At 37.9% G+C, this 14,813-nt stretch overlaps 2 protein-coding genes across 5 annotated transcripts; both read left to right on the forward strand.

Moving 5' to 3' along the window:
* The first annotated feature begins 2,552 nt into the window (after nucleotides 1-2,552).
* Nucleotides 2,553-7,195, forward strand: hao2 (hydroxyacid oxidase 2 (long chain)). 2 transcript variants are annotated; one of them, XM_067409918.1, is made up of 8 exons: nucleotides 2,553-2,712; nucleotides 3,156-3,308; nucleotides 3,427-3,578; nucleotides 3,708-3,991; nucleotides 4,760-4,963; nucleotides 5,049-5,207; nucleotides 6,109-6,178; nucleotides 6,289-7,195. In XM_067409918.1, exons 2-8 carry the CDS (start codon nucleotides 3,178-3,180, stop codon nucleotides 6,342-6,344), a joined length of 1,056 nt encoding a protein of 351 aa, XP_067266019.1. In that variant the 5' UTR covers nucleotides 2,553-2,712; nucleotides 3,156-3,177; the 3' UTR covers nucleotides 6,345-7,195. The 2 variants fall into 2 exon arrangements, with proteins under 2 accessions (XP_067266019.1, XP_067266018.1); XM_067409917.1 differs by having other exon boundaries at nucleotides 4,742-4,963; nucleotides 6,289-7,192.
* Nucleotides 7,196-7,360: 165 nt separating this feature from the next.
* si:rp71-68n21.9 (kelch-like protein 9) lies at nucleotides 7,361-14,577 on the forward strand. Of its 3 annotated transcripts, none has more exons than XM_067410191.1 (8): nucleotides 7,361-7,635; nucleotides 8,009-8,053; nucleotides 8,492-8,762; nucleotides 8,910-9,041; nucleotides 10,284-10,490; nucleotides 10,577-11,423; nucleotides 11,514-11,627; nucleotides 13,772-14,577. In XM_067410191.1, exons 2-8 carry the CDS (start codon nucleotides 8,049-8,051, stop codon nucleotides 14,266-14,268), a joined length of 2,073 nt encoding a protein of 690 aa, XP_067266292.1. In that variant the 5' UTR covers nucleotides 7,361-7,635; nucleotides 8,009-8,048; the 3' UTR covers nucleotides 14,269-14,577. The 3 variants fall into 3 exon arrangements, with proteins under 3 accessions (XP_067266292.1, XP_067266293.1, XP_067266294.1); XM_067410192.1 differs by having other exon boundaries at nucleotides 8,498-8,762; XM_067410193.1 differs by having other exon boundaries at nucleotides 7,362-7,635; nucleotides 8,910-9,042; nucleotides 10,294-10,490.
* Nucleotides 14,578-14,813: the final 236 nt, after the last annotated feature.

Below are 14,813 nucleotides of genomic sequence, written 5' to 3' on the forward strand. Positions count from 1 at the left end.
GGATGCCAAAACCAAAGGCTGTATGTAGAACTAACCAACCATAGGGAGATGGTTAGATAAGAGGGTTGAAAAGGCAAAATAGGCCATGTGTCAGAATGTAGTATGTGATATGTGAGTGTAGTTTGATTGAAAAAGGATCAGTGAGACAAGTGTTATTGCTGCTTTATTAGTTGATGACATAATTATTTATAGTGACAGACTCTTGGTTATGAGGAGGCTTTTAATGTATTGTGGCAGGATTTGACCCTATACTGACACAGACACAGATTTGCATGCATGTTAGTCTCTGTTTATTTTGGCTCATTGAGAGTTGATGCAGCAAACAACAGACAAATAAATAAGGATTTGGATTTGGATAAACAATGTCCAAAGTTTAATCTTTCTGGATGGACAGAAAAGTTGCATTAGCAGTTTGTTGCAAGTGGCATCTGATGTTTGTTTAAATAGTATGTTGTGTGTTGGTTGTTCATTACTCAGTATAGTGGCTACTGTAAGAAAAATGAACTGTCGGCCTGCCTCAATTATGAACATTTTGAGGTGCCTTAAGTGTTTGTAATCTGAGCAATAAAAGGAATGGCAGGAGTTTAGGCTCTTGCTTAAATGGCTACTCTCATTAATGCTTGTCAGGGGTGACATTAAATAGGCTACACTATGCCAAACAGGTTGTAACATTTATAAATAACTGAGTAACTTGGCAGTGTTGAGCATTGAGTGTCAAAGGATAAAATGGCAGAATTAGTTACTTTTTTATAATATTAAAATGTCAGAGTACTGCACTTTTTACCAGAATAGTAAAGATTGCATATACTTCTTTTTCATAAATGTCTAGTTTAACTTTTTTATATGAAAACTAACTACTGTTCGAAAGATTTTAAAATGTTTTTCAAAGAATTCTAATGCTACTATTAATTCTCACCAAGGCTGCATTTATTTGAAAGAAACAGAGTAAAAACAGTGGTATTGTGAAATATTCAAAATAACTGCTTTCTATTTTAATATGTAATAGAGTTGTACTTCGGTACCTAGTTAGTAGTAGTTAAAAATGTGATGCTTTAAACGCTGTTGAGCGGATTCGTAAAAACCTCTGATTGGCCATTGTGTTCTTGCGCTCATTGGATATGTCTGTGAGATTGGCTTCAATGATCAACGCTTGTAAATAGTCATTAATGACACTCTTGACCATGTGTTTACACAGATGCACACATGAGCGTTTCAAAGCAGGCGTCTATTGTGGACCAGACCGCTGATAGATGCCCGTTTTCAAACGCTCCCATGCGTTGATAATTGTAGCCAATCACAGACACATCTGTTGAGCGTGTGAACACAATGGCCAATCACAGGTGTTTACAAATCCGCTCAACAGCGCTCAAAGTGCCACAAGCTTAAAATTGGTACCGAAGTCGGTATTTTTGACAAGTCTAATATGTAATCTATTCCTGTGATGATTCCTGGATTACTCCAGTCTTTAGTGTCACATGACCCTTCAGAAATCATTCTAATATGCTGATTTGCTGCTCAAGAAACATTTCTTATTATTGTCAATGTTAAAAACAGTTGTGCTGCTTAATATTATTTTGTGACAAATATGATTTAAAAAAAAATCAGGATTCTTGATTTATAAAAAGTTTAAAAGAACATAATTTATTTGAAATAGACATCTTATAAAATTCTAAAAGTATAAAAAAAAAATGAAAACGATAATCTTATTGACCCAATACTTTTGAATGTGTATATTTCCTACATATCCAAAAAGGTTGAAAAAAACAAACTCATGAGATGCCTTGTATATCTGAAGGAATAATGTTACACAAATATGATTAAATGATTGAATCCACTTGCATTCTACAGTTCTGCAACAAAGCTAGATAATAGATAGCTAGATAAATAGAGAAATATATCAGTTTTGGCCGTCTTTCTGAATTTTATTTGACTATTTGACAGGTCCTCAAACAGACTATGCTATCTCCCTAGTTAGACAGAGCAGGTGGTTGCGTCACATATAGAGAACTGTGAGGCAGGCTTCACTTGTGCTCATGCATCTGAGTTTATTCTATGGTCAGCACATTTCCAGCCACTGCAAACACAATAAACACCAGGGGTCAGGCCCCATTTGTTAGGTTATAGCAAAACTGCATTGCACACAGGCTGCTTTCATATAAGTCTGTATAAGCCAGTGACTTGGGTTAGATTTACAATGCTTTTGACCAGACAAGTAATTCATTCCAGTATTTGTAGCAAATGGTTGTTTCGGGTTCATTCAGAGTTACGGGTACTGATGGATGAGTAAACATTGAGTTGCTTCAGTCCTTTAAAAGCAGTACTGGGTTGAGTCCATAGGTCAGGAGTTTCTGATGACTACAAGAACAGATCTGGTGTCCTGCCTTAATTATTAACTTCTAGTGGTGGTTGTGCATTAAAAAAAAAAAAAGTTTATTGACAAATTGATACAGTGATGTTTCTAACAAATATTAGTATGAACGTACATTCCAGTTCACTATGTAATCATAAAGGGAATACAAGGGAATGTCTCGTAAAAGCTAAGTTCTGGCTCATAGCTAGAGTTCAAAAGTTGTTCCCAACCCACTTGTGTTTCCATCCTCCTGGTTCAGTCTTTAATGTTAATCAGTGTTTTGACTGCCAAAGGTAGTTGGCTAAAAGCAACGAAGCAGTCCACTGTGCTGTGACCTAAATTTGTCTAAACCTTCAGAAAAGGTAAAACAGACCTATTGTTTGTGTTTTCAAAGTAGAGTTGTTACATATGATACTATTAAATTGTAATATTCAACCTGAAGTTGAAAAAAAAAGATGCATAAACATAAATATTCTGATTCTTTGTTTAAATGCAGGTCATTTGTTCAAGGGTTTTGAGTACTAATCTGTAATACTGTAATAATCTGTTTATGCAGCAAATTTTTATTTTTCATCATTTACTAGTGTAAAATCGGCCTTGAAAAATATGGAAATATTTTGGTTGATTTATCTATATTTCATATTCATTGACCTTGCAAAAGTAAATTATCTTAATGGTAAACTAATATTGACGTTCATACTTCTCTTTATACATTGTTGTATTTATATACAGTGATTATGTGATATTAATACTGATATTATATCAGTTGTGTGTGCGATGTCATGACAATGTTTGTGTTTTTTAGTGAGGAAGGTGTCTGTGCAGAAATGACTATGGTCTGCCTGAATGATTTTGAAGAATATGCCAAGAAGCACCTTCCAAAGACTACATGGGACTATTATGAAGCCGGAGCTGATGAATGTACCACCAGAGATGACAACCTGCAGGCTTATAAACGGTACCATGCTGCATTTAAATGTGCATTATACTCTATTAGGCAACTTTATGCTCCACTTTATGCTTAATGCAATACTTGTAATTAATCTCACTAATCCCACATAATATGAAAATATCAGGATCCGCTTCAGGCCACGGATCTTACGTGATGTGTCGATCAATGACACTCGGACCACTGTACTGGGAACGGAAATAAGTTTCCCTGTGGGAATTGCACCCACAGCCTTTCACTGCCTTGCATGGCATGAGGGAGAAATAGCCACTGCTAAAGGTGAGAGGAGGACTGAATGTGATGAAGTGGTTTAGTTGAACTACACAACACTTTAACCACTAAATGGAAACTAAACTGAAGCTACTTTTTCCATTTTATCACTCCACTCTGCTCTTTTTCAATTCCCAGCCACTGAGGCAGTCAACACCTGTTACATAGCCAGCACATACGCCACATGTTCGGTGGAAGAGATCGCAGCAGCAGCACCTAATGGGTACCGCTGGTTCCAGCTGTACTTGTACCAGGACCGTAAGCTCTCAGAGCAGATTATACGCAGAGTGGAGGCACTTGGCTACAAAGCTCTGGTGTTTACAGTGGACGTGCCCTACACTGGCAAACGCCGCAATGACATACGCAACCAATTTAAGCTCCCACCTCACCTGAAGGTCAAGAACTTTGAGGGAATGTTTCAGGTAAGGCAACTATTTATTTATTTGTTTATTTATATTTTTGGACATTTCTTTTATAATGCAGTAGAGCAAGAGTTTTCAAACTTGGGCTTATTTTCTTTTGAGGAAATTGTATTTTTTAGGGCTGTCAATTTTAAGATATTTATGAAATATGTTTAACTCAATAATTGTTTTTCACACTTTTTAAATTTATAATACAGTAGAGCAATGGTTTTCAAACTTGGGCCAGGGGTTCACAAAAAATTGACGAAGAAAACGATTATGGAAAATATATATTTGTAGGGCTGTCAAAGTTAATATGTTTTATTTATTCTAAAATGTACAGTATAACATTTAAGTAATAATTTTAATAATATATATAACATATAATATATATAATCTAACATATTAAACATGCTTTATAATAATATTTAATGTTAAAAGCACTTTACAAATAAATTTTAATGTAATATTTTCATTTTGGCTTTAGTGCAGTGAGCTAATTGTTACATTTTGAAAATTATGCTTAAAAGTTTTCTTACACAAAATAACCAGTTCTTTATAAATGCAAATATACCGCTGCCTGTCCCTCCAAGAAGATCATCACTTTTGGGTGGGGGGTTGACTGCAATAGAGAAAGGCAACGAAATAATGGTGAGAAGGAAATATTGTGAGCTGGATTCAAATTTGCGCTGCCTGAAGGAGCGCTATGTGTTTGAGCATGTCTTGTTATGCACTGTCTGTTTGTATGAATCCCTCTGGCTCTCTGTACAGGATCCGCCAACATCCCAGGAGGTGTACGGGACCCCAGCTAATACCCTGGACCCATCAATCAGCTGGAAGGATGTGAGCTGGCTCCAGTCTCTAACACGGCTGCCTATAATCATCAAGGGCATTCTTACTAAAGAGGATGCAGAGCTGGCAGTTGAGCATGGCGTCCAGGGAATAATTGTGTCTAATCATGGGGGACGACAACTGGATGGAGGTCCCGCGTCAGTAAGGGACTTTAACAATGTATCTGTAGTTTAAATATGTCTCCCACCATACAGAAACTCAAATCTTGACCTTACATGTAACACAGATAGATTGTCTGCCTGAGATAGTGGACACGGTGCAAGGCCGGATCGAGGTCTACATGGACGGAGGGATCCGCACAGGCAGTGACGTGCTGAAGGCCATAGCCTTGGGAGCCAGATGTGTGTTTATTGGCAGACCAGCAATCTGGGGTCTTGCTTACAAGGTAACTGCGTGTTTTTTTGTTTTTTTTAATGGTTTCTGATGCTTGAAAATTTGCGTCAGTCTTTTTAAAGGGTTAGTTCACCCAAAAATGAAAATAATGTCATTTATTACTCACCCTCATTTCGTTCTACACCGGTAAGACCTTTGTTCATTTCGGAACACAATTTTTAGATATTTTTGATGAAATCCGATGGCTCAGAGAGGCCTGCATTGACAGCAATGCTACTTCCTCTCTCAAGATCCATAAAGGTACTAAAAACATATTTAAATCAGTTCATGTGAGTACAGTGGCTCTATCTTAATATTATAAAGTGACGAGAATATTTTTTTGTGCATCTAGTGATGGCCTATTTCAAAATACTGCTTCATGAACTTTCGGATCTTTACGAATCGAATCAGTTGTTCAGAGCACCAAAGTCACATGATTTCAGCAGTTTGACGGTTTGATATGTGATTCGAATCACTGATTTGACAAAAAAGATTCGTAATACTCCGAAGCAGTGTTTTGAAATTGGACATCACTAGTTCTTGTTAAAAAGTTATTTTGTTTTTTTGGTGCACCAAAAATATTCTTGTCATTTTATAATATTAAGATAGAACCACTGAACTCACATGAACTGATTTAAATATGTTTTTAGTACCTTTATGCATCTTGAGAGAGGAAGTACCATTGCTGTCTATGAAGGCCTCACTGAGCCATCGGATTTCATCAAAAATATCTTAATTTGTGTTCCGAAGATGAACGAAGGGTGTAGAACGACTTGAGGGTGAGTAATTAATGACAGAATTTTAATTTTTGGGTGAACTAACCCTTTAAGCCTGTTCTAGAGTTACAAATAGTTGGATACTCACGTGGTATTTGTTTGCAAATAAGATGTTCGTATAAGGTATGTTTTGAACAGGGGGATGAAGGAGTGAAAGAGGTCTTACAGATACTACATGATGAGTTTCGTTTATCCATGGCGCTGTCAGGTCAGTCTACTATGTAAAATGCAGCGTGCCGCTTGTCACATAACAAAAAATAGGTCACTTTTTGCTGTCTGAATATTCTCTTCACATCAAATCGCCTCTTATTCTTCTAGGTTGCAGAAATGTTGCTGAGATCAACAGGAACCTCATTCAGTTCTCCAGACTTTGAACAGCAAAAAGGACTCTAGTAATTTCTTTTTTAACACTGAGAGCAGAGCACTGCAAAGGTCCACTTTATCCACTACTAATACTAAATGTATTTAGGAAACAACTGTTGCTTTAAGTCACAAGAATGACATTTTTACAAATGTTCACTGTGTCTGGATGGTTTTAATACAGTTTTTGTTTATTATGAACGGCACAACATAAATTCCACACTATTTTGACTGAGAGTCCTGAGAGTGAATTATTTTATTACCTGATGAATATAAACTCAGTAATAGTCTCATTTATTTATATAGCGCTTTTAAAAATACAGATTAAAAAAAAAAAAAAAAAAAAAAAACAGCATCCGGATCAGGATTTAATAATTTCTTTTATAATTACAACTTCTGTTTCAACCATAAAGCAGCTCTACAGAAGATAATAGTCTGGCAAATTAGTTTTTATGCACTCTGCATGCTCCACAAAGTTATCTTTATGATGGTGGTTTTGAAGATGTCTTCTGTAGCTGGTAACAAACTAATGTGCAATGGGAAAAGTTGACTATAATCAGAATTGAAGTGAGACTATCATCAGAATTGAAAGGATTTTGAGCATTGAGTAAATATTTAGTTAAAATATCCAGTGTGGCAAAACTAAACAATATGAGATTCTTGAACGTAATAATGGTGTGTGTTAATTCAAAATTTTCAGTCATAATATTTATCTGCCAATAAATACTCTACGCTTTCTGCTGTCTTCCTATACTTTTTGTATGAGGTTAACTAGATTTTTTCACACCAAAAAAAAAAACTAATTTAATAGCTGTATGGCTTTTTAAAGGGCAATTTTTCTCTAATTTAATTGGTAATTGGTTCTTTCCTTGGCCTTAAACATGAAGCTTTTTTGTTTGGCATTTTTAAAGTCACTACAGTAAATAAACTGTTAATGCAGAACATAAAAGAAATGCAAATCTGCTGTCGGGCTTCCTCATTTCACACCGGGTATGGGTTCACCTCATGAGTATCAAACACAACATCACAGTGCAGATGCAGCAGAAGGAAGAGCTAAGGCTTGAACTGAAGCCTATTATAAGCAACATGTCAAAAGGAGGAAGAGAGAACGTTTTGAAATAACATGTAAGGGTGTGTGTGTGTCTAAGAGAGAAAGAGAGAGAGAAGTGACACAGGAAGTCAATGAGGTTGTGGTAAACAGACTCTGCATACCCAGTTGTGTCGACTGAGTGTGATCACAGCGTGATGCTTTGTGTTATAATGAGAAGACACTTTTGAAACCCCCAGAGAAAGCACCACGTCTCGGTAAGCTCCTTTTATTTTATGTAGTCCATCTTTCCTGAATTTTCCCCCCTCTTATGAACTTTATATTTGTGTGTCAGTGCTTTGAAGAGGATGAGTAAGTAGTACTGTTCCTTAGAAGTAAGTATTTAGCTTAAGCTTATCTGCCAATTATCTTTGTGATCCTAACTACAGAAACTCCCTCATTTTACACACACATAGAGATGAGGCCCTGTCTGTCTAATCGGCATCTTTTTTGTGTTCGTTGCACTTAGATGGTAGCGTTAACTTCCCCTTTCTGAACTTTTTGTTTGTTGAAACTTTGTTACTTTGATCCAAATATTGTCCTTGCAGATCTGGTGAAACACTCAATCATTTGTTCTCATTTTTCTACCAGAAATCACTTTGTGGACAGCAGATAAGCAGACACAAAAAGCATGGGGTAAGTTCTGATTGTCTTAAGATAGGCCTTAGTTGAAATGGCAGGTGGATTCATGTTATAGTTTCATATTAACTTTATACTTTCATACATCAGTTCTTTATTGTTATGTTGAATCCCTAAAGATAGATCTCAGAGCTTCTGTTTAGTTTATTTAGTAGATTAGTAGTTTTTTTTTAAGAAGACATGCTTTCTTGTTGAGGCCGTGTCTCCCTTAATATAGAAATCAGAAAAGGGTTCAAATAAAGTACATAAAATAATGCAGTTGGTTAGAGAACTGTATAAATTGGATAAAAATGGTCAACTACATATTTATATTAATAAGTATTAAAATTATTATAAAATAAGAGGAAATGTGGAATATGGGTCTTATGGCCTCACAATAGCACACCTTTGCGTGCCCTCTGACTGCAGAAGTTTTTAAAAATGTTTTTATTTCAGAAACAGTGGGGAGGAAGGAAAATTGCATCGCAGACTTTCACGAATAGGAAGCAGATCACAGAGGGAGCCGCCACGACCCCCTCCTCAAACAGACAAGCCCCCAACGGTGGCTCCTCCAAGACCGGCTGAGACTACTCCAAAACCTCCAGAACATGCACCAAAACCAGTTGTAATCCCCCCAAAACCTCCAGTGGTTCAAAAGCCCAGTGCCCCTCCGAGGCCACAAATACAAGTGTTCAACAGCACGGAGCATGGCGCTGCCATTCTCAAGGTAAAACACAAGACTAGAAAATATGAAACCAGGCTGTGACTAGCATAGCTGACTGCCTATAACAGAGGAATAAAGTGTGTACTTAAAAAGAGTGGAGCATTTCATTGTAAATAATATATATTAATGGCAGATTTTGTTGTGTCCCAGGGGTTGGATCATTTTCGTGGTGATGAGACGCTTTGCGATGTGACTCTGGTACCTGGTGACAGCAGTGAAACTTTCCATGTTCACAGGGTCATCATGGCTTCAGCCAGTGACTACTTCAAAGCCATGTTCACAGGTACTCACCAAATCCAGGAGGACAATTTTCTCTTTTCAAAGCTTATTACAGGTTTCTATATGTTGTTTAATGTACCCGCTGTTTATCAGTTTGTATGATTCTGGCTAAGGGGCCGTTTACAAAACAGCGTTTTCAACTAAATACGGAAAACGCGAATAACGCGATGAAAAAACTTTTCCATGTTTAGTACATCGCTGTCATGTAAACCCACAATCTGGCTCTATTTAGCCAGTCACTTAAAGTAATTTTTAGCAAAGTCCCTTTAAGACGAGTCATTTCACTCGGCGGCCATCTTTGAAACGCCTCTCGGGCAGCTTCAAAGCTGTTTGCCAAGCTTTCGATTAAATTTCATATTTGAAATCACCAATGAAATCTGACAACAACTGTCTCATAATTTTTTTTTTTTTTTCGAACGCTCGAATCATGACAAACAAACCTGTATTTTTATGCTGGATCAAGCTAATGCGCATGCACAGACCTAAATGCGCGTCTCTTGTGCCTCATTTCGGAGGCGCGCGTCTGACTGTTTCTATAGAAACCGGTGCTTCTAACGGCCGCTGCAGTGACGCGATAATTTTACTAGTCTATTTAGAAGGCGGGACTTATTCCGCCATATTCCGCGTTACACTTTCTACCATTCAAAACAATACGAGTGACACTGTGTTATTCTATAGTCTTTGTTTTTATTAAATATATTTATACTCACTTTTCATGCTGTACATTATAATGCCTTGATCCCTAAATTCATAATATTTATTTTTAATTTATTTAGACAAAAATAGTATATATTTTAACATCATTTATTGGTTCTCAGCCATAATATCAAAATAATTATTACACTGTAAAAAATTTAATTTTAACTGTAAAATACTGAAAAGTGCTACAGTAAAAAAAACTGTTAATTGATTAACAGTAAGTTCCCTTACTAAACATGGGGGGAAAAGCTGCAATAGATTTAACATTATGTAATTTTACAGTAATATATTGCTAAATGTACCATTTTGGGATGTAAAAAAAAACTAATAATCTTGTGATTTACAGTAAAAAGACATTCACAGAATTCCCTGTGTAAGTGTAACTAATCTAGTATCCACCAAAATGTTACTATTGATAGTATTTTGTTCAAATGTGTCTATTTTTTGCATTGTAGTTTAAAATTAGGCTACCAAGGAAAAGCAGTTGCTCTTTGCATTCTACTTCTCACTCATCCTCACTGATCAAATCATTTCCCTCTCACTTTTGGTGTGGCAGGAGGCATGAGAGAGCAGGAGCTGAAGGAGATTAAGCTCCATGGGGTGAGCACAATCGGCCTGAAGAACATCATCGAGTTCATCTATACATCTCGTCTGAGCCTGAGTCTCGGCACCCTTCAGGACACACTAGAGGCAGCGAGCTTCCTCCAGGTGCTTCCCGTTCTCAGCTTCTGCAACCAGCTACTTAGCAGTGAGGTACAAACACTTAAGAAATGGTGTTCATTTTTACTTTCCATTAATTATTCATCTGTTCTCAAATAAGCCACGTTTTTACATGGCAGATCACAATAGAAAACTGCGTGGAAGTGGAGCGCATTGCCAGAGATCTTCTTCTGGAAGACGTCCAAAGACACGTCCACATGTTTGTGTGTGAGAACTTCTCTGCGTTGATGCAGAGCGGCCGCCTGCTGCAGTTGTCCGAGGCGAGCATGACGTACGCCCTCTCCAGCAACTCTCTGAGGGGTTTCACTGAGATGGAGCTGTACCGCATTGCCCGTGCCTGGCTGTCCCACAAACCCATAGAGCGTCGTTCTGCTGCTTACTCCCTGATGCGCCATGTCCGCTTCCCTCTGATGACCCCTGCTGAGCTCCTCCAGATCTCTCAGGAGGACCAGATGGAGGAAGGAGCAACAAGTGGGGGAAAGGAGGAAGTGGAGCTGTTCATGCGATCGGACACGGCCTGCGTCAACCTCCTCCTGGAGGCCAGCAACTATCAGATGCTTCCCTTCCTACAGCCGAAACTGCAGACGGAACGGACCCGGATTCGATCCGACTGCACTCATCTGGTGGTTCTGGGTGGTGTGATGAGGCAGCAACTCGTGGTCAGCAAAGAGCTCAAGCTGTACGATGAGGAAGATGGAGGCACTTGGAGAGCCCTCCAGCCTATGGAGGTGCCACGCTACCAGCACGGAGTGGCTCTTCTCGGGGGGTTTCTTTACATTGTCGGAGGTCAGAGCACTTACGACACCAAGGGTAAGACAGCTGTTGACAGCGCATACAGGTATGATCCTCGCTTTGACCGCTGGTTGCAGGTGGCCTCTCTGAATGAGAAGAGGACGTTCTTCCATCTGAGCGCTCTGAAGGGGAAGCTCTATGCTGTTGGAGGGAGAAATGCCACAGGGGAGATTGGTAAGGACATGTTTTAGCAATTACACTGTACAAAATGTTCTGTACTGCCTTAAAATACTGTGGAAAAACAGAAAACTGTCTGTCGTTTAGATTCGGTGGAGTGCTACAACTTGAACAAGAATGAGTGGACTTTTGTTGCACCGATGAATGAACCTCATTATGGACACGCTGGCACAGTACATGGAGATCTGATGTATGTGTCAGGTGAGTATCCACTCAAAAATGTGAGATCAATGTGAAAAGGACAACTGTATCATATGTAGTTGTGGATTAATGTGGTAACATCTGTCCTACATAATGAGGGGAGATTTTGTAAACTAATTAAATCTGGCTCACAAAGCATGTGGCCTTAATCCACCACAGTCCTCTGCATGAGTCTAATGAATGCACCGCACAAGAATTCTTTTATTACACTTTTTCTTTTTTTTTTAAAGAAAGAAAGAAAATGCTGTTTGTAGGTCTCTTAGCAACTTTGCAACCTTCATCTAATGGCAATGTTTCTTGAACAAGAATCAAAAGCAACATGAAACAAATAACTAGGAAACAGAGCAGCATCAAGCTGAATTGGGTCACTCATCTGAGGTTAGACCACAATCTAAAAAGGGCATGGCAGGCCTCTTGTGAAACCATGAGAAAGTTCCAGCTTGAAGAATCACAAACATTAGTATTCAAACACAGGGCTCTACACTGCGACCATTTCGCTCGCATTGGGCTTTTACATTTCGCTTTGCAACCAAATCTTCATCCATTGTCTTGTCATTCAGAAAAGTCAGGCGAAAAGGGCGAAGTGAGGTGAAATCTGACTCGTGCTGCTGATCTGTGCTGCAACTCTCGTACGGCTCGCGCTGAACTGAGCAGACGCGTTCGGTTTTAAACTGTAGTTTCTGTTCTCTAACTAAATTAAATTATTTTTAATACTATAAAATTCAAAACTACGGGTGGGGGGCGGTGCTGTGGTCACCTTGGGCAAGTGATATAACGGTGTTGCAGCTGAACACAGATAACACCGTCGAGCGCAGCAAGCCTAATATATGTAAGTAATACTGTTTCTCCGAGTATTGGCATGATTGCAAATGTGATCTTATTGAAGTCCATTAAACAAGTTGATATTAAGTGACTTAACATTAGCCACAATACTGACTGTTTTTGTTTGAAAATAGTTACAAACAAAGCCACACCAGAACTACTGCGCATTTCCAAGCAACGGTGATTTTGATTGAATCTGCGTTTTGAAGACTGAATGAATGACTCGCACGTTAAGATTTACCGCCATCTACTGGCAGTACATTTATTTTCATATTTACACTTTACATAGACTGTTTTTACTTAAAATATCAAACTTTTAAAGTAAAATTTTTTACATATTTCTAAATTAAAAAAAAATACATTTAAAAACATTCGTACAACATTATTTACCAATGAGCTGCATTAGGCAGTCTATGTAAATGTGACTAAGTAATACCACTTCAGATGGAGCTTCTGTGCCACTTCTGCCGTGCAAAGATGGATTTTTGATGATTTTTTTGATTGGTAACAATCTGATTGGGTTCTAACTGAATGTATTGTTTAACATTTAAAAGCAAATTTTCTATTTTTATTTAAGAAATTGACGAAATATGATGCATACATTTAATAAGATTAGAAAAAATTGCTCTTATAATGGTAAAAATGGGGCAAACACCACCCTGTAATGGGGAAGTTAATGCCTGTTATTGATCAGAAAGTGCTCCTAAATTTGTGACTCTGCTCCTAAATTTTTTTATTAGGAGCACAAGTGAAACAAAGCCCTGAAACATAATCAAAAAGAAGTACATTAAAGAGAAAAAAAAAGAATTTGAGGTATAGGAAGATAAATATAATAATAATACAGAGGCACTTTACAGAATTTTGTAATTTCCATCACACCAAGTTTTTCAAAAGTTCTTGTTTACCAAAGATAAAAAAGTATCAGTAAAAATCAAGCTTCGGCTGAAATAAACATGTGATTTGTGAAAAACACCAATTTCCACCACAAAATGCTGTTAAACACAGAACATCATTTGAGTTGTAGTTGAAATGACGCTGGACCTGGCATGAAATTCCATGAATTTTTTAGACTTATCTTGTCATGTACGCACTGTTGGACATTTTTGGTGGACTTTTTTGTGAGTTTTGTGCAAGTAACCTCAAGTCTAAGACTTGAGGTTAAGGGTCCTATACTTCAGCCTCGTAACCACATCCTTTCTGCTAAATCTGTGTTTCTGCACAATAAATGAACTTGTTCTAAAATGTAAAATGAATATCCATTCGTCCCTCAATAACAGCTAAAACTAAGTTAATTAAGTTCCATTCATCTTTTATAACATCAGGTGGGATAACAAGAGATGCTTTCCAGAAAGAGCTGCTGTGTTATGACCCCGATAGAGACGTGTGGAACAGACGAGCAGACATGATGGAGCTTCGTGGTCTTCACTGCATGTGCACCGTGGGCGACCGCCTCTACGTCATGGGTGGAAACCACTTCCGTGGGACTAATGACTACGATGATGTGCTAAGCTGTGAGTTCTACAGCCCCGCAACTGACCAGTGGACAGTGGTGGCTCCGATGCCCAGGGGTCAGAGCGATGTGGGGGTGGCCGTCTTTAAGGAGCGCATATACGTGGTGGGTGGTTACTCCTGGAACAGCAGGTGTATGGTGGATATCGTGCAGTGTTATGACCCTGAGAAGGATGAGTGGGAGAAGGTTTTCAATGTCCTGGAGCCTCTCGGAGGAATACGGGCCTGCACCATGACAGTTCATTGTCCAAAAGCTTCAATAGATGAGGCTGAAATACAAGAGTGTCCTCTTTCAACATCCAAAGGCTGAGCAGATGATTTAATATCACTTTCGGCCTTTACATGTGAGATACTGAAATTAGCTTCACATTGCTAGTGATGTGTATTGCAAAAACAGATTTAATGGTTTTTTTATTGTACATGCCACTTTAGTAATGTCTAAGCTGGGGCAAGGGAAAATAATCTGCTTGTAAAAAGCTGTTAGCGTGCCACTGTTTTTAAATGTGCTTGTCTGTGCTTAAATGCTGTTCTCTTTCAGTGATGGCCACAGTGCTTAATATTACATCTCTAAATTATTCTGTTCTATGTTTTATATTGCTTCAATTACTTTTATATGCCTTGCAAAAATAAACTTTTTTTAAATTAATTTGTGTTTGGTACCTTTTTATAAACATTTCTCTTAAAAAAAAAAATTATATTGTTTACAGTCAAGCAAAAAAAATGTATGTATATCTACAGTACAGTCCAAAAGTTTGGAACCACTAAGATTTTTAATGATTTTTAAAAGAAGTTTCGTCTGCTCACCAAGGCTACATTTATTTAATTAAAAATACAGTAAAAAACAGTAATATTGTG

Source organism: Chanodichthys erythropterus, chromosome 14, assembly GCF_024489055.1.
Source record: "Chanodichthys erythropterus isolate Z2021 chromosome 14, ASM2448905v1, whole genome shotgun sequence".
In the NCBI taxonomy this organism is placed as follows: Eukaryota; Metazoa; Chordata; class Actinopteri; order Cypriniformes; family Xenocyprididae; genus Chanodichthys; species Chanodichthys erythropterus.

Coding starts and splice junctions, on each gene's coding strand:
- si:rp71-68n21.9 (XM_067410191.1), top strand. Junction 8,763..8,909: donor ATGGCGCTGCCATTCTCAAG/GTAAAACACAAG, acceptor GTTGTGTCCCAG/GGGTTGGATCATTTTCGTGG. Junction 9,042..10,283: donor ACTTCAAAGCCATGTTCACA/GGTACTCACCAA, acceptor CCTCTCACTTTT/GGTGTGGCAGGAGGCATGAG.
- hao2 (XM_067409917.1), top strand. CDS start 3,178: ATGACTATGGTCTGCCTGAATGATTTTGAAGAATATGCCAAGAAGCAC. Junction 3,309..3,426: donor AACCTGCAGGCTTATAAACG/GTACCATGCTGC, acceptor TGAAAATATCAG/GATCCGCTTCAGGCCACGGA. Junction 6,179..6,288: donor TTTATCCATGGCGCTGTCAG/GTCAGTCTACTA, acceptor TTATTCTTCTAG/GTTGCAGAAATGTTGCTGAG.